This window comes from Lepus europaeus, chromosome 2, assembly GCF_033115175.1.
Source record: "Lepus europaeus isolate LE1 chromosome 2, mLepTim1.pri, whole genome shotgun sequence".
Lineage (NCBI taxonomy): Eukaryota > Metazoa > Chordata > Mammalia > Lagomorpha > Leporidae > Lepus > Lepus europaeus.
Genome location: NC_084828.1, coordinates 135,125,332 through 135,150,682, shown reverse-complemented (window position 1 = coordinate 135,150,682; position 25,351 = coordinate 135,125,332). Strand labels below are relative to the sequence as shown.

General features: G+C 39.2%; 2 protein-coding genes across 8 annotated transcripts in view; both read right to left on the bottom strand.

The window, feature by feature from the left end:
• The window catches only part of LOC133775298 (uncharacterized), a 993,905-nt gene that overhangs the window by 921,848 nt on the left and 46,706 nt on the right, over positions 1 to 25,351 (bottom strand). The gene's annotated exons all lie outside the window — the stretch shown is intronic.
• The window catches only part of LOC133775228 (phospholipid scramblase 1-like), a 28,510-nt gene that overhangs the window by 2,837 nt on the left and 322 nt on the right, over positions 1 to 25,351 (bottom strand). Inside the window, exons 1-7 of one of the 7 annotated variants that reach the window (XM_062213429.1) lie at positions 20,364 to 25,313; positions 19,903 to 19,928; positions 11,846 to 12,237; positions 10,468 to 10,510; positions 6,915 to 7,135; positions 6,640 to 6,801; positions 840 to 1,001 (exon numbers count right to left, since the gene is read on the bottom strand). In XM_062213429.1, coding sequence (XP_062069413.1) covers positions 840 to 1,001; positions 6,640 to 6,801; positions 6,915 to 7,135; positions 10,468 to 10,510; positions 11,846 to 12,237; positions 19,903 to 19,915 — 993 coding nt within the window. In that variant the 5' untranslated portion in view covers positions 19,916 to 19,928; positions 20,364 to 25,313. Of the gene's footprint in view, positions 1 to 839; positions 1,002 to 6,639; positions 6,802 to 6,914; positions 7,136 to 10,467; positions 10,513 to 11,845; positions 12,238 to 14,945; positions 15,404 to 19,902; positions 25,314 to 25,351 lie in introns of those variants that run through there. The other 6 variants (XM_062213437.1, XM_062213454.1, XM_062213421.1 and 3 more) reach the window with 6 other exon arrangements.

The window sequence follows — 25,351 nt, the reverse complement described above, 5'->3', positions numbered from 1 at the left end:
TTATTGAAAACATGTTTTACATACAACTCAGATTATGAATGACATTCAAAATCTTTGTGAATAATGAAATGAGACATATTACAGCACAAAAAAATCAAAATGCATGTATACAAGGAGTTTTAAAAAGTTCATGGAAAAATGTATATTATGAAAAAAATCTATAGATATATTTCAAATATTTCTGCACCAAAATAAAATTATCTTTTTTCCACTTTCCTAAAAACTTTTTGGAGGAACCTTGTATTTAAACTTTATTATAGAAAAATTAAGCATATGGCAAATTAAATATAACAGGATAAGAATGTCTCAAAGTGCTCATCCAGATTCAACTGTTATCAATACAATCAGTCTTAGGTCATCCAATATTCTGTCCCCTGTTCTATTTTAACTTACCTCCATTTTAAAAGCAAATCATTGATGAAATCACCTAATGAAATATTTCAATGTGTACCTGTTAGTTTTCACAGAAATGATATCACATTTTAAAGGAATCTTAGTTATTCCTTAATATTGATCAAATTTTCATGAAAGCCTCATAAATGTTTTTTCACAGTGGCTTGTTCAAATATGATCCACAAATTGTATTAAGTTAATATCTCTCCTCAATGTATTAAGTCCTTCTTTCCCCTACGAGAATGCATAGACTCATCCAAACAAAATTTATTCACCCATGAATCCATTGTCAGGATCACATGGGATTTCAGAGCTGGAATTAAAAAGGAGCTTGTTTGAAACCTACACATGCAAGATAGTCAATGAAAAAATTTATATTTACTGAATAATTTCAGAATGATTCTAGAGAAACGACTCATAACCAAGATTAGTAACAATGGACTTACAATGAGGAAACAAGCGCCAAGCATCACAGCTTTCATTTTCACATCAAGGTCTAAAGGGAACTGGATCCCAAAGTTATCAGCGTCTGTAAATGCCTCTTTCAAAAGCCCAGTCCACTGCTTAGAAATCTTGCCAACCATGCTTTGTTCATCTAGTGATTTAATCTAAAGTGCAAAAAAAAAGTCTTAAAAATTTCTGGAAAAGCTACAACAAAACTTTTTGTCAAGTATTTTGCAATATACTGTAGACTTTTATATAAAGATTTAATTAATTAATTTATGTAATGGGAGCTGATTTACATACAGTTTTAGGAATTTAATCATACTTCCCACCATCCTATCCTCTCTCGCTCTCATCCTTCTCCTTTTTCTTTCTTATTTTCCTTTTAATTTTTGAAAGGACACACTTTCAATTTACTTACTTTATAAACACAGGCTTAATCCTTCCCTAAATAAATAAAGAATTCAGCAAAAAAAAGCTGTTTTTAAAATTGGTGTAAAATAAAACAAATATTGGATTGAAATTTGCATCCTATGTTACTATGAACATATTACTTTTATTAGACATAAGCTTCTGTATCTATTTGTGGAAATGTTAAAATATAGTAGACACTGTACAGAGAACGTACAAGAAAGTAGTTTTGCTGAAATATTTAACACCTTCAATTTTACATTAAATAAACAGTGATAAATTCTTCAAGTGGTCAAAACAAAATTTAACGAGGAGGATAGAAATAGGAAATGTTTCTTTGATGAAAGTTCTAGAAGCTGTGAGTAAGGTAGTAAACAGAATTCTCAAGTGATTTCTGCTTTGAAAGAAGCACAAGGTTTATAAAGGTGAAGTTTAAATATGATAGGAGCTCTCATTACCACCACTGTCAGTAGGAAAACGTGAGTGCTAAGAGCCTGGAAAAGAAGGCTGGTAGTTTTGAGTAAAGCAAAGTATTGAATAACTAAATTTGGGATAGCCCAGGTCAATGTGTGCAGTAAGAATGGACAAGTAGTGGGGCATGAGCAGCACAAGAAGAAGGAAACTCCAAAGTAAAGATCTTACTATTTGACAATTCTTCCTAAGGAAAACTCAGGGCCATCAGAACAAATTGAATGGATTTTGAGCAGACTACAGACACTTCCCAGGTGGGCAGGTGGAGGCTGAATGTAGCCGACACTGACCAGGTTACATACACACAGAGCTGTGTCAGCTGAGGGAGAGGAATGCGCTTTTCAAATGTGCACAGGTGCCACGTGAGCTAGCAATACCCTCTGAAGCCCCTGCCCCAGGGACCACAGGGGAGACTGAAGAGTTGGTTGGTTTTATTTGGGTGGGGATGGGGCTGATGGGATCTTCAAAACCTTGAAACAAATTTCCAATATGGAACTGTGACAGCATGGATTACTATCAAATATCCATTTCATTCCCTCTCCTACTATAGGCCCAGGATTCCTCTTGCTCATTGATAACTGGATTTAGCCATATGAGCTTTTGAACAAGGGGTGTTACCTGGTATGACAGGAGTACTGTCCTTCAACATGGCTATGTGGTTCGTCCTGGCTCTGGCTTTCCAGTGATAAGCCATTAGAAAACATGATCCAATTAGGTCCTCCTGCTGCAACCCCAGAACAAACGTACCTGGAGCAGCTTGAGGACAATGTGCCAGCTGTCATCTAAGCATTTGCACTACTGATAAAAACCTTACATTTTATTTTTTAATTTTGAAACTTTTTAAACTTTTATTTAATAAATTTAAATTTTATTTAATAAATTTAAACTTCCAAAGTACAACTTTTGAATTATAGCAGCTTTTTCCCCCCATAACCTCCTGCCCACCCACAAGCATCCCATCTCTCACTCCCTCTCCCATCCCATTCACATCAAGATTCATTTTCAATTATCTTTATACACAGAAGAAGATCAATTTAGTATATACTAAGTAAAGATTTCAACAGTTTGCATCCACACAGAAACACTAAGTATAAAGTATTGTTTGAGTACTAGTTATGCTGTTAATTCACATAGTACAACAAATTAAGGATGGAGATCCTACACGGGGAGTAAGTGCACAGTGACTCCTGTTGTTGATTTAACAATTGACACTCTTATTTATGACGTCAGTAATCACCCGTGGCTCTTGTCATGAGCTGCCAAGGCTATGGAAGCCTCTTGAGTTCGTCAACTCCGATCATATATAGACAAGGCCATAGTCAAAGTGGAAGTTCTTTCCTCCCTTCAGAGAAAGGTACCTCCTTCTTTGATGGCCCATTCTTTCTGTTGGGATTTCACTCACAGAGATCTTTCATTTAGGTTTTGGTGTTTGTTTTTTTTTTTTTGCCACAGTGTCTTGGCTTTCCATGCCTGAAATACTCTCATGGGCTTTTTAGCCAGATCTGAATGCCTTAAGGGCTGATTCTGAGGCCAGAGTGCTGTGAAACATTTTTTAAATGAAAAAAGCAGATAGCATCTTACTAGCAACCATCAGTCCAATACACTGATAAAGACATTACTATTTTACCTTTCTGATATCTACAGCAAGAAATTAAAAATCCACCAAAATTTATACAAAAAAATATATAATTTTTTGTGGCAAGGATCAGAAATGTGAACAATCAACTAAAAATCATGAGGACTAGATAATTTTAAACTATATTCTAGAAGTTATTTTAAAAATAAGAAATCCCTATAATAAAAATTCAGCCTCTGGAAATAAAAATGGTATTATATTAACATTAAAATTTTAAGCCACAACTTTAATAACAGTCATTAGTGAAAAAAATTCTAAGAAACATAGTCATTTTCTCACAAGGTAAATATAAATACAAAATCTGAAAGAAAAAAACACAGAACATAGACCCTATCAAAGGAATATACTATAATAATGTACAGCATTAATTATAAGATTGGTCTTTTTTACTAATAAAACATTACACAATATTTAGTATAGCATAGAAAGAATTCATAAATAAGACATTTAATCCTCAAAACAATCATGTAAAGTATGTGATTATTCAGTTTTCATGTAAAAAACTGCAGACAACAGAGGTTAAATAATTTGTCCAAGGACACAAAAAATAAAATGCTGATGATAGCCTGCTGTTTAGTAACCTTAGTATCAAATGCTAACAAAAATTTAAATCAAGAGTCACAAAAAAATGATCATTTGGCCCTATTGACCATACAAAAATTTTAATTCAAATTTCAGCTTTTGTACTGCATTGACACACCCATGAGTGTATGTGTGTACATGCTCATGAGTGATGAAGTCTAACAACAAAGGGTTGGTTTAGAGAAATATTTGTCTATCAAAGGACAACTGCAAGATCAATCTTTCCAAGAAACAATTCACATTTATAAGTTCATAAGCACAAAGTAAACAAATATATAAAAAGGGTATGGATGTAACAGACAATGTGCAAAGGAACACAAAGTCCGGTAGCCAGTAGGCTTAGATGAAAACAGTTAAACTCCCAAATCTCCTCCTCCTTCCTCTCTCCCCCTGCCTTTCCCTTCCTGCTTTTACGTTTTCTTTATTAATCTGAATTTTACAATTGATCTGAACCATGTCTGGCTGTCCTTGTTTTTCTTATCCGGAGCTATTTCACTTTCTGAACCTGAGGCACCATAGCAACAACTCTGTGTAGCTCTTGCCTATTTTTCAGCTGTTGATTTTCTTTGTGGGTGAAATAGATGCTAAAGCATTATGTAATTTCTGAATTGTCTTATGTAAAGATAGAGGAGTTTTTAAAAATTTATTTATTTATTTGAAAGGTGGAGTGATCGAGACAGGGAGAGAGAGAGTGAGAGATCTTCCACCTGCTGATTCACTCCCTATATGGTCACAACAGCCAGGGCTGGGCCAGGGCAAAGCCAGGAGCTTGAGGCTTCATTGGCTCTTCCACATGGGAGACAGTGACCCAAGTACATGGGCCTTCCACTGCTTGCCTAGATGCATTAGCAGGGAGCTAGAAGTGCAGAAGCCAGGACTGCAACCTTCACTCCCATATACATTGCTGCATTGCAGGCAGCAGCTTAGCTCACTGTCACAATGCTGGCCCCAAGATAGAGGATTTTTATGCAAGAATTGAGGATGCTCTTTGGTGATTAGTCTTTTTCCAATATGCTTTTGCATCTATTCTGTCACATATGTAACCACTCAGGATCAATTTCATTGTTTTCAGATTTCTTAACTGCAGCAATGATATGGATTCAGACTTAAACTCATCACCAGGATTGGATTGAGATATCTATTTCATGTGGCCATTTTTCCTCCTACCAAGAGTCCTGGGAAGGAGAGAGACAAAGGTTACTTGAACAAAAGCCCAGAAGTACTATGACATCTGATAACTAAGATAGTTACTAAGTGACTCATTAGTCAAGCAGTAAGTAGTTTATAACATTAGGAACAAACAGATGACTCACAAAATGGCCCACAATTTAAAACTTGTAAATTATTTATTTCTAGAATTTTTCATCTAATATTTTCAGACCACAATGGATTATGGATATACCAAACTGCAGAGAGTGAAACTGGATAAGGAGTGACTTTTATACCAAATTTTGAACAACTATCCTTGTCTAATTGGGCTTCTTGTAGGAGGTCAATTGTGTTAGACCTTCTATATTAGCCTACAGAGCTGCCAGGCTGTATTTCCGAATAGAAGGATCTGTAACCTTGGCAATCAGACTTAGACAAGGTCAGTTTTCTACTGAAAATGGATAACATATAGCATGACCATACAAGACTCTAAAAGAAATTTTGCCTCTTTATTTATTTTCATAATGGCACTTCTACAGCTCTTGCCTGGCTACCGGGAAAGTCTCACTCCAATTTTCTGTATTTATTTATTTACTTTCTAATTTTTTTTGAAAGAGCATGAACAACTGAGTACCTGTGAGTGCTCTCACCTGTTGCTCCCCTCCACAAATGCCAGTGACAGTGGTGGGGATGGTGGATGCTGAGCCACCCCAAAGCCAGGATCTCCATCCCAATCTCCCTCAAAGGGCCAGGGATTCAAGCATTTAAGCCATTACCATCTGTCTTCAAGCATCCACAGGACTTTACAATTGGAGCAGAACCGGGACTTGGCACTTCATATGGGATGTGGACATTCCAACAGCTAACTTAATTGCTAGGCCAAATACCTATCCCTATTTTGCTTATTTTCACCTTATAAGCGACTTTGCTCGCATTATTATTATTATTATTATTTTGACAGGCAGAGTGGACAGTGAGAGAGGGACAGAGAGAAAGGTCTTCCTTTTGCCATTGGTTCACCCTCCAATGGCCGCCGCGGTAGGCGTGCTGCGGCCGGCGCACCGCGCTGATCCGATGGCAGGAGCCAGGTGCTTCTCCTGGTCTCCCATGGGGTGCAGGGCCCAAGTGCTTGGGCCCTCCTCCACTGCACTCCCTGGCCACAGCAGAGAGCTGGCCTGGAAGAGGGGCAACCGGGACAGGATCGGTGCCCCGACCGGGACTAGAACCCGGTGTGCCGGCGCCGCAAGGCGGAGGATTAGCCTAGTGAGCCGCGGCGCCGGCCCTCACATTACTATTTTTATCATAATAAACAATGATGTTTGGTCAAGGTAATAACCACTATTCTGACCACAGTTAAATATGAGCACATCATCTCCTTCTTGAAATATTTATACATAATAGTTTTGAATGTTTTACCTTTATATCAACACATTATCCTCCTTGTGATACATCTGAATACAATAGTACTATGCTATTTTAATGTAATTAAATGCTGAAAAATTATATTTGTACATTAAGAAAGCACATTCTTATAACATCATGACATTTCTTACCTCAAAATCAATATCTCCACAACAGCTACACACAACACATGGACCAGAAATTTTTAGCACATCCTCTTCCTTCTCATTTTGAATTGTGAACTTGGGCAGGCAGGGGTGCCAGGTCTGACTTACATAACCAATTGGGACACCAGGAGGAGCTTGAACTTCTATCTATCAAGGAAGAATAATGTATGTAAATGTAATAATGATCATATGCTTAGGTGAATGAGGAGGTGAAAAGTGCTGAGTGACTTTACAACCTTCCCTGGTAACTGTGCACTGACCTTCTGAAGGCAGCAGGGGAAACAGCAACTGTTGCATCTCAGTGGTCGTTCCAGGGTCATCACTTCTCGGCCCGTGTTATCAAGAATCCTCAATGTGAAAGGTCTAGATGCCCCACAGCAATTTCGGGTACAGCAATCAGTATCTTCCACTGCTAGGAAAACCCTCTGTCCAAGGCTGTTCCTAATTTCATATTTGTTTTGAGTTTCAAAACCTGTTAAGACTTTAAGACACAAAGAAGAAATCATCATTACGCACAAGGCAAGAACACTGATCTACTCTGAGATATTACAACACACGGCCACACCAGTGTTAAATGATGCTCCAGGGAGAAAAAGAAGAAGGTAAAGGAAAGACATTTAGAGAGGACCCTGACTGAGACCAAGAGAAAGGGAAAGCAGAAGGACAGGCTCCTAAGGTTCAGGAAATTAAGAGTTCTCTAGGGAGACACAGAGAGGAGAACAAGTCCGATCTTCCTGATTGCACAGACTCCCACCTGAAAGGGAAACTCTGTGGAGAGGGCTGCTGCAGCGATGCAGGTGCACACAGTCGTGGTACGTGTGTGGATAAAATGTCCCCTTAACCTGGTGCAGGTTCATGTATTACGGAGGAGAATGGAAGATGACAGGTACACTCACACGCCATGAAATGTTACAGTACATCAGTTGGTTTAATACACTGTTCTATAAACCACAATTAATGTCTTAAATTTCTGTACTATTTGAATAAAGGCAATGAGAGGGCTTACTTTCAATGCACATGTGTAAAAAGAGAGAGTAGAAATGGAAGGTGAACTAGAGCATCCTGTTGGGCACCAGGGACCACGGTTTAACTCAGCAGCAGCTGCTTAGAAATAAGGGAGGAGTGCTGGGCCAGGGGAAAATGTGCTTGGCAACCAGGGCTTCATCTAGACCGGGGCCTCCTGAGTAAACTCCGCACCTTACCAAGCTTAATGTCTGCATGCGGGAAACAGACACTGCATGCTGAGACCTGCGTGCTATCCTACCAAGGGACTTCTGTACTGACTCACACACTGGACACCTCACCATTCACACACTGCACAGCTGGCAAGGGGCAACCCAGTGCCCAGTCTGCCCACAGCCCCCAGTAACCTGAAACACAGGATGTCAGAAGCCTGACCAAAATAAGCAGTGGTTCAGAAAACATGTGGAGGTAAAAACTAGTTTCTGATGTGTGCAAGTACAGAAGTTTGGTCAGATAGGATGCCTTTCACAAGCTTTGTCAGTACAAATTCTCTTAAGTGTGTTTAGTGGGACTCATGCCCTGGACCCATGACTTAAACATCTGCCACAGTTGTATGTTTGGTGAGAAAAAAACTAACTGATTTTGAGAGGGTGTTTATTATCTGGTTAAGTAGCTTATTCTCAAAGTCTGTAGTTTGTTGATTTGTTAAATAACATGGGTTAACATAATCTCTAAGTTTCCTTCTGGTTACTTGAAAATGAAACCAAACAAAGCAAAAGAATTCTGTTTATGTCTGTTTGATCTCTTAAGTTTTGAAATGAGAGAAAATGTTAATGCTTTATACGCTCAAATGTTAAAAAGAAACTGGGTATTCTTCACCTTCTTTATAATATGAAAAAACAAAACCTTAAACATTCAATTTGGGGGAAAAACAGCAAGGAAATTAAAGATATCCTAGTAAATCTGGAACATATTCTGTATCCCATGATTAAGGCACATATTTCAAGTATATTTATAAAGTTTATAAATCTAAAAACCTGTTGTGCTGTATAATGTACAGAATAAGTTGTTCTGATTATATAACTTTAATAAGTATAAATAGCATATTTTACAAAGAATCAAAATTACCAAATAACAAGGAATTCTTTTCTGGACAAAACTTTGTTTAGAAAAACTAAACAAATGTAAAACCATTACAAATATCTCAGTGTACATTATAAATAATGTAAATATAAGAAATGACAATTGCATATTTTAATTACACTCATTACTCTGTTTGGAAAGGTTAGCTTTAATTTCTATCGGGAAAAGAACTCTGCAGACAGGTGAAGATGGATTTAACAGACATATGGTGCAGACGAGCAGAGTCATTTAACTCTTTCTATCTAAAAGGAGGACACTATTGTTCAGGAATCCACCCAAAGGCTTACTCCATTGGCAGTTGTGCTGGAACCTTGATTTGCTTCCTGAGGTTATACTTGCACCAGGGGGTCATGGTACCAACATACACAGGGTGGTGTGAGACCCACTCAGCAGGAGTGGGCTTGCTCTTCTTGGGAGCCCAGCCTCAAACCTGCTGGTCAGCATCCTCCACCTCTGCAGTGCCCCTGCACATAAGCTGACAATCCACAGCCCAGGGGACAAAAGTCTAACAGGGCTCATCTGAACTCCCAAGAGAAAATGTAGGCACAAGCAATAATGTTCCAAAAATCACCATCCGGATTCAAACTGATCACTTGTTTCAGAAATGTACTAAGGCAGGGCCAGTATTGTGCATGAGTTAAGCCACTGCTTGCAGCGACAGCATCCCATATGGGTACTGGTTAGTGTCCTGACTGCTCTAGTTCCTATTCAACTCCCTGCTAATGTGCCTAGGAAAGCAGCAGAAGATGGCCCAAGTGCTTGGGACTCTGCATTCAAGTAGAAGACCTGGAAGAAGTTCCTGGCTCAGCCCTCACCATTGTGGCCATTTGGGGAGTGAACCAGTGAATGGAAGACCTCTCTTTCTTTTTCTTTTTTCTTTTTTTTTAAAGATTTGTTTATTTATTTGAAAGTCAGAGTTACACAGAGAGAAGGAGAGGCAGAGAGAGAGAAAGAGAGAGAGAAGTCTTCCATCTGCTGGTTTACTCCGCAATTGGCCATAACGGCAGGAGTTGTGCTGATCTGAAACCAGGAGCCAGGAGCTTCTTCCAGGTCTCCCATGTGGGTGCGGAGGCACAAGCACTTGGGCCATCTTCCACTGCTTTCCCAGGCCATAGCAGAGAGCTGGATTGGAAGTGGAACTGCTAGGTCTCGAACCAGCGCCCATATGGAATGCTGTAACTGCAGGGGGGTGGCTTTACCCACTACACCACAGCGATGGCCCCAAGACCTCTCTTTCTGTCTGTTTCTCTCTGTAGTAATAATACCTTTCAAATAAATAAAATGAATCTAAAAAAAAAAAAAAGGAAAGAAAAGCGAAAATAAATAAACTAAGGCAGCCAAACTATTGCATATGGCTCTGACCCATTTTCAAGCTGAGCACAAACCGGGGAGAAAACAGGTGAAGCTACAAAAGTCGGGTAAAAGGATTTGTAGGAAGAAACAAAAATGTTTTGATTGTGTTCCTTCTAAGTTAATGTCTGTACTGTAAGGAAATATGCAGAGCAAAATCTTATTTTACCATGAGGGAATTTTAAAGTGAATTGCCAATATTGTTCATAATTCCATTAATGTGAAGAGACTTTTTTCAATAGCTTGATTTAATTGCCCCATGTGTGTCACGTTGATATATTTATGGTGGTTAATATGTATTTATCAGCATAAATATCTTTTCTTTCTATAAATATGATGAATATGATGAAAACATACCTTCTAGTAGTTCAACTTGTTGATGAATCAATACCTGATCAATCTATTATACAAAAAAGAAAATTAGGCTATAAGTTTATGCCAAAGAATTTTCTTAAATCAAGCAAACTATAATAAATGTGTTTATATTTCTGAAACTGCATACAATCAAGTATCTGTGTTTATTAATCTTATCAATACTTCATAGTCTATGTTACACCTTCTTTGTAAAACTAAAGATAATATATTTAATTGTTAAAGTAGTAACAGAGTGTTCATTACTAAGCAGGGAAAATCCATGTCAAATAAAGTGACTTCCATGTGAATCCCTAAAAATATTTAGAAAATTATGCTCCCTCTAGAAATGGCTCAAGAAACTTTGATAATTTTTCTCTGTTAAAGAGAATTTTCTGCATGTCTCAAAAAGCTTTAAAGTATACCCAACACCATTTGGAGTTGGTGATAACTTCTACATATTTTGTGAGATCTTGATTTGCACTTCTCAGAGTACTCCTTGGAGAACATAATCATGACTAAAATCTTTTAAAGAATGTACTGAGTGCACTATGGGAAGCGAAACAGGTACAGAGAATATAAGAGTGACCACTGGTTTACCAAAAGCTGGTTGGATGTCATAGAATATTTGTTTATATATTGGGCACGCAGAATTTCACATTACTTTTTTACCTATCTGATTTCTAACACCAAAACACGGTATACTTCATATTGCTGACATTAACAGTTACGTAGAAAAGAAAAATCCAAGAGATTGTCTGCCCTCATTGACAGCACTGGGAAAGTTGGATAGCCCATGATGAAAGCAACATCATCAGGCTGTATCACTAATTATAACAAAAACGGGGAGTCAAATGACAAAAAGTATTAAAACTCCTCATTTGGGACCACTAATTTAAACTCAACAGTAAACTTTATGTAGAGTTCCTTTTCCAAACTCTAATGTAATTTTTTAGAGTTGGGATTTCAGAACATAATCCACAGCCCCAGAGTTCCAGGAATGAAAAATCAGCCCCACTTCCTTAGGAAGTTACATAACTTCTCTGAACATCCATCTCTTTTGACAAATGGTGTCTTGTGCCTAAACATCATAGATTTTCTATAAAGACTGCACGAGTTACTACATGTATTATACTTAGGATAAAGACTAGAAAATCATGTTTAATAAATATTGACTACAGTCTATTGCCTTAAATGGTATTCAAGATCATAGAAGACACAATTTTTTTAACATGTTTTTATTTTGATTTAAAAATTGAAACTGACTTAGAGGAATTCATTAATAAAAATATTATTTCAAGCTTGATGAATTATTAATTTGTTAATCTGGTTAAGTAAATTGGAAACAGGTTGCTTCAGGATTATTTTATACATTTGAAATTACCTGAGTCAAATATTCTAATCCAGGTGGGCAGTTCAGTGGAACTAGTGGAGCTGGCATCCATGGTATTCCTGCAGGGCCACCAGGCTGAGTATGTCCTGGCTGATTCTGGACAGGGAAGTTGCCTGGACTGGCAACTGAATAGCCAGCTGGTGGGGCTGGGTAGCCGGCCTGGGGTCCTAGGTAGCCATCCTGGGGTCCTGGATAGCCAGCCTGGGGCCCTGGGTAGCCGGCCTGAGGTCCTGGATATCCATCCGGGGGCCCTGGATAGCCAGCCTGGGGCCCTGGGTAGCCGGCCTGGGGTCCTAGGCAGCCATCCTGGGGCCCTGGATAGCCAACCTGGGGCCCTGGGTAGCCAACCTGGGGCCCTGGGTAGCCAGTATGTGTTGGAGGCCCTGTAACAGAAACAAGTAAGATAATTTTACAACCACATAGTAAAATGGAGTCATCAATCCTTTTAAGACTATCCCAGTTACCCACAAACTGACCTCTCAGCTCAAGAACCTGCATTTGTGAAGCTGAATGTGTATTTTTATTTTTCAGAGATTATCCAATGAAATGTTTGTTCCACATGCACTTCTATTCAGAAAGTGTGGACAGATGTGACCTGTGGCTAATTCTTTACCATTCAAAATCAGATAGAAAATGTATCTGAGCAATTGAGAGAAAATGAACTATGACCCAGAGTCACTTATATAAAGATTATGGCATGACTTTGGGAAAAGAGAAATAGCATTAGGTAGAAGACCCAATATAAAGGTTTTGCAGCAATATTTCTGGGACCAATGCACCCTGTAGAAAATGTTACTTGCAGGGCCAGTATTGTGATACAGAGGGTCTATATGATACTAGCATCCCATATCTTAGCACTGGTTCAAGTCCCAGCTGCTTTGCTTCCTGTCCAGCTCCTTACTAACATCCTGGGAAAGCAGTGGAAGCTGGCCCAAGAACTTGACCCTTATCACCCATGTGGGGGACCCGGATTGTGTTCTGGGTTCCTGGCTTCAATGTGGTCCAGATATGACTATTTCAGCCATTTGGGCAATGAAACAGCAGATAGAAGATCTATCTCTCTCTGTCTCTCCCTCTCTCTAACTATCCATTTCAAACAAATAAATCTTTTTTAAAACAGAACTAAGAATATTAAAAAAGCAAACATAATAAATTGTTTTAAAATGGTATTTCTGGAATTATAACAAAGGACATCTCATATGTGTAGAACTGGGGGTAGTTTTGCCCCCACCTCCCTAAGGGATAGTTGGCAAGGTCTGGAGACATTTTTGTTCACAAAAATTGGAGGAGAGGTTGATACTGGCCTCTAGTGGGTAGAGACCAGGGATGCTGTAAATTATCTTAAAATACCCAGAATGGCCCCCTGAAAAAAAAAAAATCATCCAGACTAAAACATTGTAGTGCACTGTTGAGTAATCCTCGTATAGAGATAAAGGCATATCATTCCTTCTAGTGCTTCCAAATACTTGCATGGCTAAAATTTTCCTGGGCTTTCAGTCCACAGAGCACTCCTTTCCTAAGTCCCTTTTCATTAAAAAACATCCATTGTGGTAAGAAAGGAAAATCTTACAATTAGTATCCTCTGCTTCTGGAAAATGTAATTTGTGAAACAAAGAAAGTAAAAAACAATTTTAAGATCAGAGAGTGGAGCTGTTGCTATGGTGTGGTAGGTCAAAGTCCTGGCTGCTCCACTTCTAATCTAACTGCTCTAATCCAGGTGGGCAGTTCAGCGTCCTTGCTGATGGCCTGGGAATGCAGGATGGCCCAAGCACTAAAGAGCAGCAGTGGTCGAGAACTACCACCTTACAGCTCTGGAGTTTACTGAGCTCATATTCTTTTAATGAAAACATGTGGATGAGAGCCAGGACCCAAAAGGAAGTTTCTGGCTAGATAATCAAACAGGCCTTTTGGCTCCCAAGTAGATTTGTTTGATTGGACAAGAAAATAAATTGGTTATACCCTTCTGTCCAAACCTGATTACTTTGAATCCTAAATCCCCAAGACCTCTTTCAAGATGTGGGTAGCTTGCCCACATGAGAATCTGGAGACATGATGGACTCTAAATATTTGTAAAGTTCTGGAAATTTTGATAACTACATTGTTCTAAATGAAAATCTCTGAATTATTTTATGCATTGATTCAAAAGTACAAATTTATAGCCTGGTATGTAGTGATGTATTGCAATCATTTTTCTTAGAAATTCAAGCTTTTTTTTACTTATGTTACAAAAGGAAAATTGTTTCTGGATAGCTACATTTCTATTGCATGTAGCTTCCATTTTAAGCTAACTTCATTATTTTTTGTGCCTATCACTGAACACCATTAATTCTCAGCAGTACAAACTCAAAAACATCAATGCAAGTGGGAGTTTGGCCCAACAGTTGGTGCTTGTGACTCACAGAGATGTGCCTGTGTTCAGTTCCCATCTCTAGCTGCTGCTCTACTTTGCTGCCAACGCTGACCCCAGGAGATAATGGTGATGGCTCAGGTAATTGTGTTCCTACCACCCAAATGGGAGATCTGGATTGAGTTCCTAGCTTATGGCAGCAGCCACAGTCCCAGAACACTGGAGGAATTTGAAGAGTAAATCACAGGCGACAGTTCTGTTTATCTGTATCTTTCTGTCGGTCTGTCTCTCTTTCCTCAAAAAAAAAAAAAAAAAAAAAAAGGAAAAAAAGGAAGGGAGAAAGGAAGAGAAGGAAGAAAAGATGAATCATCACTGGAAAATCTCTCAAATGTGATCACAGGATCACAATTTTCAGAACAGATGGGGAAACCAGTAAAATATTTTCCTTAATACTTGTGTATTGGGGATTGACTTTCATGTAGCTTGCTAACACTCAATTCATTATGGATGTCCTTAGTATCACTTTATACTTTTACTATTCTCTATTGATAAAAAGCACTTGGATGAAAAATATACAAACTTTTTTAAAAAGATAAAAACAGCTATGTTGCCGATATTTTATGACTGCGAGTTTGAGAAAAGGAATTACTCAAATAAAATCAAACATTCTAATTCTGTCTCTTATGCATGGGACTATCAATAGATGATTACTCTATTTATCTTTAGTGATCAATTAATTTATCTTGGATTGCTGCTGGTGGATACTAAAGGGGATACCCAGCTTGCAAAATGGCTCCTGGGTGAAGAGCATTTATCTGCATGTGTGCAGTTCAAAGAGTGGTAAATATGCATTTGCTTAAATAAAATATATTAGAAAGGAAAATGCATTGCCCTAGATAATTTTTACTTGTGTGGTCTTTTGCCAATTGAAAGAGGTGAAGTGAACTCTTCACTTAAGGGAAGCTGTTTCAGGTTAATTTCAGAGCTAATTTGTGGTAGCACTCTGTTTCAAACTCGATAAAATTAGACAGCAGAGATAACTGAGGTTGAATTTCTAGATTTCAAATTTGACTTTATGAGTGTTTGGTTTCATGTTTTGTAGAAAGATAGGTTTAAAACCATACACAGTGAACAGAGCAATAAATCAAACTGGTTGGTTGTGGGATGGTAAAGATAGAATTATGGGTGATTATAAAGGTACAAAATTATTATTAAGAATTATTTAAATATTTAAAATAATGCACATTAATGTTCTAATTTGTTGTGTTTACTCTAGAGCTACACTAACAAGAATGAAATGTAATATGAAATTTCAAAAATCATAAATGATTTTGTCCTGAAAAACCATATATTTAATCATAAAAATGAACATATTAAATGTTCTCTGTTAATATGGCTTGAGCAATCTCAATAACTTTACATTCATATCTCTGCAGTCACTCTTATCCAGCCTAGCCAGACAAGTAGTGATGGAACATCTTTGGGGTCATTCCCCTCTGGTTGGCCTCTGGTGACACCGTGGTTCTACTTTCGTAAACTTAAGGTCTAGTAGACACTATGCTTAAATTATTTTCCACTCTGCTCCCTTTGGATTGCCAGCTGCAAATTAAGATAATCTGGTTTTAAATTACAGATTCATCAAATACAGAGGAATATATTGGCCCAATGTTCAATCTGACAATTTAATCACATTTTAGCAGGAAGGAAGGATGGTAACTTCTTTGATCCTTTTCTCCATTCAGCTGGTTCCATAATAACTTTGGCAGAACGCACTTGGTGGGGACTGTGTAAATGCAGGGAAAGGATACCACAGAAGTGGGGTGGTGTTGCGGTGCAGGGGACTAAGCCTCACTTGTGACACCTGCATCACATGTTGGAGCGCTGGTTTGAATCCTAGCTGCTATGCTTCTGCCAGCACCAGCTTCCTGCCAATGCGCCTGAAAATGCAGAAAGCCGGAGAAGATGGCCCAAATACTTGGCACCTTCCACTCATGCGGGAAACTGGGTGGAGTTCTTTTTTCTTTTTTAAGATTTATTTATTAGTTATTTGAAAGGCAGTGTTACAGAGAGAGAGGGCGAGACACAGAGAGAGATATCTCCCATCTGCTGATTCATTCCCCCAAAGGGCCACAAAGGTCGGGCTGTGCCAGCCCCATGGAATGGAGTTCTTGACACCTGGCTTATTTGGTCCAGATCTGACTTCTGCAGCTATTGGGGGAACAAACTCCTCTCTCTCTCTCTCTCTTTCTATGTCTTCCAAATAAATAAATTGAAGAAGAAGAAGAGGGGGGAAAGAAGGAGGAGGAGGGGAGGGAGAACAAAGAAGGCAGAAGGAAGAAGAAAGGAGGAAGAGGGAGGAAGGAGGAAGAAAACCCCAAATGACACACCTCTGAAATATCACAAGTTATTGCATATCTACCATTGTCTTTTCTCTCTCAGCTGCAGGTGAATGGCCTCACTCCCTTGTTCTCCCGCCTGCAGCCCTCACTCCCAACTTGAACTGGAAACAGGAACAACCTCAGAATAAATATCAAGGAAACTTTTCAAATATGAGTGAAAGATCTGTTCTTAACTGACATGTCACATTTTGTTACCTCTAAACGGGCACAACTGTTTGAACAATAGAAAATACAGACATGTACATACCCAGAAACACAGAGATTCAAGAAACCAGGAGTTTATAATCAGATCTGGGATTCTGATACAGCAGTGTGCCAGGAGGAAATCATATAAAGAGGTAATAAGTGAATGGGCATGTGTCAAGTAAACCCAAGAGCATATGAGGGGCCGGCACTGAGGCGCAGCGGGTTAACGCTCTGGCCTGAAATGCTAACATCCCATATGGGCACCGGTTCAAGACCCGGCTACTCCACTTCTGATCCAGCTCTCTGCTATGGCCTGGGAAAGCAGTACAAGATGGCCCAAGTCCTTGGACTCCTTGCACCCGCGTGGGAGACCCAGGAGAAGCTCCTGGCTCCTGGCTTTGGATCAGCACAGTGCTGGCTATTGTGGCCAACTGGGGAGTGAATCAGCAGATGGAAGACCTCTCTCTCTCTCTGCCTCTCCTTTTTCTCTGTGTAACTCTTTCAAATAAATATATCTTTAAAAAAAAAAAAAGCGCATATGAAGTACCGGCTGATTTCTGCACTTAGAAATGCAACTGAAATTAGTTCATGAAAAGCACAGGACTGTTGCCTAAAATGTTAGTCTGTCTTCATTCCATGATGTGAAGGCTTCATTCACAAAAGGACCAACCGGTCAGTTTTTGGTGTCCCCTGTATTTCAGTAGTTCAGATAAATCCAAAGTTAAGTGTCGATATTTTACTACTAAATGTGGGCCAAATGTGTCTTCTAAAAGTCTTGATATTTAGAACTTAAGATACTAAATATAAAATAAAAACTTGCATTATAGGGGTGGGCATTGTGGCCTACTGGATTAAGCCCCCACTAGGGATATCTACATCCCGTACAAGACTACCAGCTTCACCCTCCTAAACCACCATTCCAATCCAGCCTCCTTCAAATGAACCAGGGAGGGAACAGATAACAGTAGACATAACAGATTAGATGTTAGTAAACATAACAGATGATGGGACTCTGCCATCAACAAAGGAGACCTGGAAAGAGTTCTGGGTCCCTGACTTTGTTCTTACAAAGCAGGCTTTGGGGGAGTGAACCAGTGATGGAAGATTCTCTCTGTCTCTGTCTCTCTCTCCCATCCCCTTCCTTCCCCCTCCCCCGCCTTTCAAATAAATAAAAGAACTTAAAAAAAAAAAGACTTAAAAAAACCTGTCATTGTAAACTATACCTCAAGCCCAAGAAATCTTTATGTAAACAGAAGTCAGTCCACAATAGTACAGTGTAAGACTGTAGACCAACTCCACCAGACCATAAATATATATAAAGTTTAAACAAACGAAAAAGAGGAAGAAGGAGAAGGCAGGAGAAGGAGAAGGGGAAGAGGATGGGGGAGAAGGAGGAGGAGGAGGAGAAGAAGAAAGGGAGAGAGAGAGAGAGAGAGAAACAGTTGATTGCTGGCTGCAGTGTTAATGGAAGAAATCTTGAAGAGAAATAAAGGGTAGGAAAAGAGAAATCATGACACCCAGTGATATCCCTGCCATGAAAGCCTTTTAAAGTAATATTGAATTGCTTCAAAATAGTGGCATACTACTACTATCTGAAATCCTTTAGCATTATTTTATTCAGTGTCTGCTACTATGAGAGCATCCACATCCATCCAAAATGCCTTAACAATGCAACAGGATTTTCTTATGGTCAATGTTGCTCGTTCTAAAGGAAGTAATACCCCATTAACTTGGAATCTGTGGTTCAGCAGGTAGCCTTGGTTAATGTTTACCTTTTCATCATGTAATAAAGAAAGAAAATTAAGTAAATAGTGCAAAGAAAATTTGATCTTTTAAAACAAACCAGAAAAATCACAGGGCTACCATATTGTCTGGAAGATATTTTATTTCTAATTTTAATTTTCTAGTATACATACCTATGTGTATACTTTGTGCCCAATTATTCATTTACATATACACATTTTATCTGTATGTTGCATATATATACATGCATATACAGTTATATAGAGGGAACCATAGAGTTAGACCGTGATTATGATCATAGCCGTTTGAATGTTTCTTAAGTTGAACTGAAGCATCTTAAAGCTTGTAGCAGGTGAAACAGTTTAACTGTATACCAATTTAAAGTTAAAAATCTTTGAATTTCATTAAAAATTAAATCAATACAGTGGTCACTAAGGAAAAAGATAATAAAACTTCACATGGGAAAAGCAACAGGTCTAGTGCTGAAGGTGTTTTATTTTTGACAATTTGACAAAGATAAAGGAGAATAAAAATCATTTCAAGGAAAGAGGATTTGGTTTGATATATGTTTTCCCAATATATAGTGTTATAATATTCAGAACATTTAAATTTTACCAAGATAAAGTCTTTCATTACATGCTTGAAAAATACCCATCTTATTTCAAAGTTTTTTTTAAGGAACAAAACAGAGTGCAATGAATGGTATTTATTTAAGTCTATACACATATGAATATTATGAAATATATTTTAGGGTATGTATCAAAATTTTTAAAAGTTTTATTCTAAAGCGAGAGAGACAGAGACAGAGAGAGACCTTTCATCTGGTGGTTCACTTCCCCAACGCTCACAAGAGCCAGGGTAGAACCTTTCTGAAGCCAGGAATCTGGAACTCCATCTGCATCTCCTATGTGGGTGGCAGAGACCCAAGCACTTGAGCCATTATCTGCTGCCTCCCAGGTGCATCAGCAGGAAGCTGGATGAGAGAAGCAGAGTAGCACCTCATTATGCAGCAGGCGTCTCAAGCACCAACTGGACATCAATGAATTAGCATATTAAATCTACTGTCATTTAATTAGTATAAGTTGAATAATCTTTATGTATATGAAATATACAGAAGAAAGAAAAAGTTGCTATGGATAGAGTACCATATGCTTTATACAAAATATTCACCAAGAGATCTAAAACTTCTTAGCTGTCCCTAAGATTTTTCTATTATTAGTAGTGCAGGATATATTTGTGTATATCTCAATGACTAACAAACACTTACCCAAAATCATATTCTCTTAGAAAATGAAAGAAATATTACAACAAATAACAACTTAACAATAGATTTAACATTATACAAAAGAAAGTGAACACTTAAAGTAACTTACCGGGTTTGTCCATTATTTAAACAAATCTGAAAAATAAGACTTGACATTAATGTCACTATAATTAATATGTCAAACACAACAGCTGAAATCAGATATTCTAATACTATACCATTTTACTCATGGAATGTTCCCCTCTATTCAGCCTGTTCATCATTACCCTTTGGGTTTAATGTCATCCCCATGATGCATGTCTGAGTAGGACTTGTGAAGTGATTGGTCAGCCCACGACAGTGGACTCTTTGTAAAGACCTTCGGGGAGAGGGTTGAATGAGGCAGAAAGCCACGTGAGCCCTAAGACCACAAATGGAACGCAAGATTAAAACTGCAGACTTTACAACACCCACAACACAAAGGAAGCTGCTCAAGTTCCCAGCATCCAGGCTGGACTTCAGCCCAGGAGAACTGGAAAGGCTGAGATTATCCCTTGATTTGCCAGGTCCTGTGGCCCTATTCTGACCAACCTGGACTTCACCTGTGTTCTGTGCACCAAGAGTTGCTTTGTATCAGAGGACTCATTTTCAGAGGTAGTCACAGCTGTAGCCTACTGTTAATCCAAGTGACTCATTGTGCCTGGTTATTTCTATAGAAACGCAAACAATAAAATTCAATTCAGTATTTCTGCTTTCCTGGGCTTCCATGCCATAGTAAGCTTTCCCACATTCCAGTTATGACTCTCTCTCTCTAACACAAATCCCAATCCCCTTCATGCAAGTTTATCACAATGAACACATGAAGTAAAAACCTTGTTCCGCAACTGCTTTATCTTATATTCTTTTTTTTTTTTTTAGATTTATTTATTTATTTGAGAGGTAGAGTTACAGACAGTGAGAAGGAGAGACAGAGAAATAGGTCTTCCTTCCTTTGGTTGGTTTACTCCCCAGGTGGCCACAACGGCTGAAGCTACGCCAATCTGAAACCAGGAGCCAGGTGCTTCTTCCCGGTCACCCATATGGGTGCAGGGGCCCAAGCACTTAGGCCATCTTCTACTGCTTTCCCAGGCCATAGCAGAGAGCTGGATGGGAAGAGGGGCAGCCGGGACTAGAATCGGGGCCCATATGGGATGCCGGAGGATTAACCTACTGAGCCACGGTGTGGGCCCCCGTATACTCACATTCTAATATGACTCAGTTCTTCCCATTACCAGGTCCACTTTCTTTTACTAACTCCTCCTACTGTTCAGTCCTGGGTAGTCAGTAAGTCACCTGATCATTCTACATCCTCAACTAAAATCTAGTGCTCCCAAGAAGTAACCACCTCCTTGTTCTCGCTTACAAAATTAATGCTTATCATTGTCAACTCTAAACATGAATCTAATCATCTATTAAATCTCTTAGAACATTCCAACTGTAGTCACCTCTTAATTATATATATCCATGAAGTTCAACAATGGCTGCATAATACATGAATTTACTTGGTCCTGTAATAAACCCCCAAATTTGTTTGTGTTACTAACTTCATTTCCTGGATTTTTTCAGAACACAGGAAATCATATTTGCATTAACTGGTCAGAAATTAACTGCTGCAAAGCTCTTCAAGCCACAAAAGCAGAAATATTAACATTTATATTGCTTTCTCAGTTAATAAAAAGTTAAAAAAAATAAGCTAATAAACAGGCATGGTTGAAGTAGACTAAACATTTTCAAGAATGCATTAGTGTTTTAGCTTCTACCAGTTGAAGAACTGTAAAAGGAGACTAAACTCATACAACAAAAGGTCATGGATATTTTTGTCAACATCACATTTCCATTCTTAAGGATTATGTATTAAAATGTATATACCCTCCCAAAAAAAGGGAATACATAGTTTCTTAAAACACACCAAGAAAACCTTAACAAATATATTAAAATACTGATAAAAAGTACGGTACAGGAGCAGAGAGTTGGCCTGCTCCTGGTTAAGATGCCCATGTCCTATATAAGTGTACATGGGTTTCAGTCCCATCTCCCACTCCTGACTGCAGCCTCCTGCTAATGCAGACCCTGGAGGGCAGCAGATGATGACTCCAGTACTTAGGTCTCTGCCACCCACATGCGAAATCTGGATTGAGTACCCAGCTGCCAGCTCCGGCACTACCCACTGTTGGCATTTGGGGGGTGAACCAGCCCATAGCAGCCTGCTCTCTATATTTGCCTGTCTGTTTCACTCAAAGCTAACAAACAAACAAACAAACACCAAGTAGATGTAGATTCCGTAATGAACACTGTGAGAAACTCATCACTAAAGTTTTATCTACCCCTTACTTTTTTTAAGACACCACTCTTTACTATGAGTATGCTCAGTTTTAAAATGTTCTAAGACCTTTATCCAATTTTAATAGCAATTGTAAGGGATTCATTTTTTCAGTCATTCTCATCTTGCACTCAATGTCAAAAGAAACAGTAATTTCTAGAGAAAAATCCTAAACAATATTAAGAGGATAAACACAGCAAATTTGTTTTATTTTTTATTTTGTTAACAAACTACTTAATTGGACAAAATTAATTCATTGGATCTTTATTGAAAATCTATACATCTGGGCTGGTGTTGTGGTGTGGTGGGAAAAGCCATCTCCTGCAACACTGCCATCCCACATGGGTGCTGGTTCATGTCCCAGCTGCTCCACTTCTGATCCAGCTCCCTGTTCATGGCCTGGGAAAAGCATCAGAAGATTGTCCAATGTTTGGGCCCCTGCCACCAAGTGGGAAACTTGGATAGAGCTCCTGACTTTGACCTGGCGCAGCACTGGCCATTGCAGCCACCAGGGGAGTGAACTGGCAGATGGAAGACCTCTCCCTCTCTTTGTGTGTGTCCCTCACTCTCTGTAGCTCTTATTTTCAAATAAAGCAAATCTTAAAGAAAAAAAACTATACATCTAAGATGGAAAACATTTATTTCAATTTTTTTAATATTTGTTTTTAAGAATTTAGATTTTAAGATGGGAAGTTCAGTGCAAACCAAAAATAAAGGACATACTAGCAAGAAAGGGAATTCATAAACTAACACTATGCATAATATTAGGAGCAGCTAGAAGCTCTTACGTGTGGAATGCTGTAAGTTTTCAAATCCTTGCCAAATGAGTATCAACTATAAACACACTGTATTTATCTTCCTCAGGGTCAGAGTTCATTCCTTCCTTGCATAGAAATTCAAGGGATAGAAATGAAACAGTATAAACAATTTGTTCTCATGCTTTTTCTTCCTGCTTGGCAGCATAATTTTGATTTTGAGTCTTAAATACAAATTAGTATGGATGAACAACTATGGGCAAAACTATTATAGAATAAGATCTGGGTCTCTGTTTTACTGTAGGCTTTATAATTTTAGCAATTACATACTCTTTCAAACATTGAAAATGATACGTCATAAATTCTGGCACAAAATGTGAAGTGATCCTTGTACCTGCATCCATGCTAACTGGAGAAAGGAACTGCATTCCAGGTGAATACGGTCATCTGCCATGTGGATGCCTTCCCTGAATGTGATCTTGTTTACTGGTACAATGAAGGATTTCCTCAAACATAATGAGTCTAATCCAAGACATAAGTCACTCTCATCAACTGGGACCAACAGAGTTGGAAGTGGCTAAATGTTTCGTGAGACTAATGAGTAAGTCAAAGAGACAAAAAGAATCAAAACTAATCTTTAAGTCGGTTGTTCTTACTTGATTGCTTTATTAGTTCTGAAAGCCTTTCCTTATAAAACAGAGCTCCCTCATTAATTTGAATTTCTTTTCTTCCTTTCTCATCAATGTGCAAACTAAGTCCAGAAAGACAAAATCGTTATCTACAGCCACACAGTTTAGTAACTAGCTGAATTTAAAATATTCCATTCCTTTTGCACTCAGGTCCCCAACTCATTTATGTAAGACAGAAAAAGCTTTAGTTTCATTTTACTCGTGTAAATTTGGAATGAGAAGCACACAACTGTCAGAAGTAATTGACTGAATGGTTTGGCTTTTAAATTTAGCACTAACATGCTACTGCCCCAGATTGTGTGTACACACTATACATGCATGTATACATGTATAAACACTGCTAATATAAATATTCATTTAATGTAAAGGCTTTCAAAAAATAATGAAGGCAAAGGACATTCAAGGCACTAAAGCAGTACAGGTCCTTGGCACTAGGGGGCACAGTTACGGCAATGCTGTCAATCATGAAAAAAACCCTAAATTCTAGGAATAAAGCTGATGGTGCTTCAAGAAAGGATTATTAGGCCACTGATTTACAGGGAGGCAGTGGTCAAGTTGTCAGGAAAGTCAGAAGAGACCTGAAGGACATCCACGGCCAAGTAATACATGGAGGTGTGTGTTGGGGGGGGAGGTGAGCAGTGCATTAGGGACACAGCAGGCTTCACAGGTAGAAGTCCTGAGGCTGAGGGAGCCTGGATCATTCTAGAAAGGAAAGCTCTCTAAGGTGACAGTGCAGAAGAGGGGGAGGCCCTCAGAGGTGAGGACAGGGAGGTGCTCAGGGGTCCTCCCGCGGTCATTGTCTCCTCACCTGTGCTCTAAGCCCCTTACAGATCCGAAGGCTGCTTGGTCTGCAGTCCAGCTACCTTACCCACCGTTTTTCAATCCAACTGCAGAAATCAAATCAGCTCTCTCTTCATTTTCTATTTGTCCGTCCTCCAAAATCCTACAACTGATGTAAATGCCGGGGTGGTATCAGGTGAAAGTTCTGTTCTCAGGGAAGTGCAATAAAGAAACAGGACTCCCCAAACAGTCTGACACTTCTCCCTCAGCAAGTGTGCTGTGTGCTAATCCCTCACGTCAAGTTGCTAAAGCAGAAGGAACCGTCACTAGAATGTTAAGTGACCACGACAAGACTGCCAGGACAACAGCACACAACAGAACTGCATGGGCACCAGATAGTGTGCTTGGAGCAGCAGGGGCTTTGTTACACGTGGAAGTTAATAAAAGCTAACTTTCACAGAGTGTTTTCTGCAGTGACCAGCACGACATTAATACGCGTAATACTCTTTGTAATTCTTTTACCAGTTACTCAATTTCCGAGAGGAGAGAAGGCAGGAAGACAAGGAACATGACTCAGATTCCATAATGGGAAGTGGTGGAGGCAGGGCTCACAGAGTCTGGAGCAGAGGGTCTTAGCCACTGTGCTATAACCGCCTCTGACTGGCACTCAGTCTCACAAGTTACCCTCTCTATTGTCCCTCCTAATAGCCCCACTATGCGGGCTGACAGTCCTGGCCTGGATAGAGGGCGCTCTGAGCTGTGAAGCCGCGTAGCCAAGCGGAAGCAGAGTTCAGTTTCCAGGCAAGACACACCTTGGTGGCATTTTCGGGTAGGACACACCTGGGTGGCGTCTCCAGACAGGACACATCTTGCCACGGGCATGACTCTGGGGCGGGCCGGGGGCTCTGCTGGGCACGCGATGTCCCCTTGCGAGTCCCTGTTCCACTTCTGGGCTCACTTCCCGCGGCCTCTCCGACCCCTGCCCCAACCTCCACC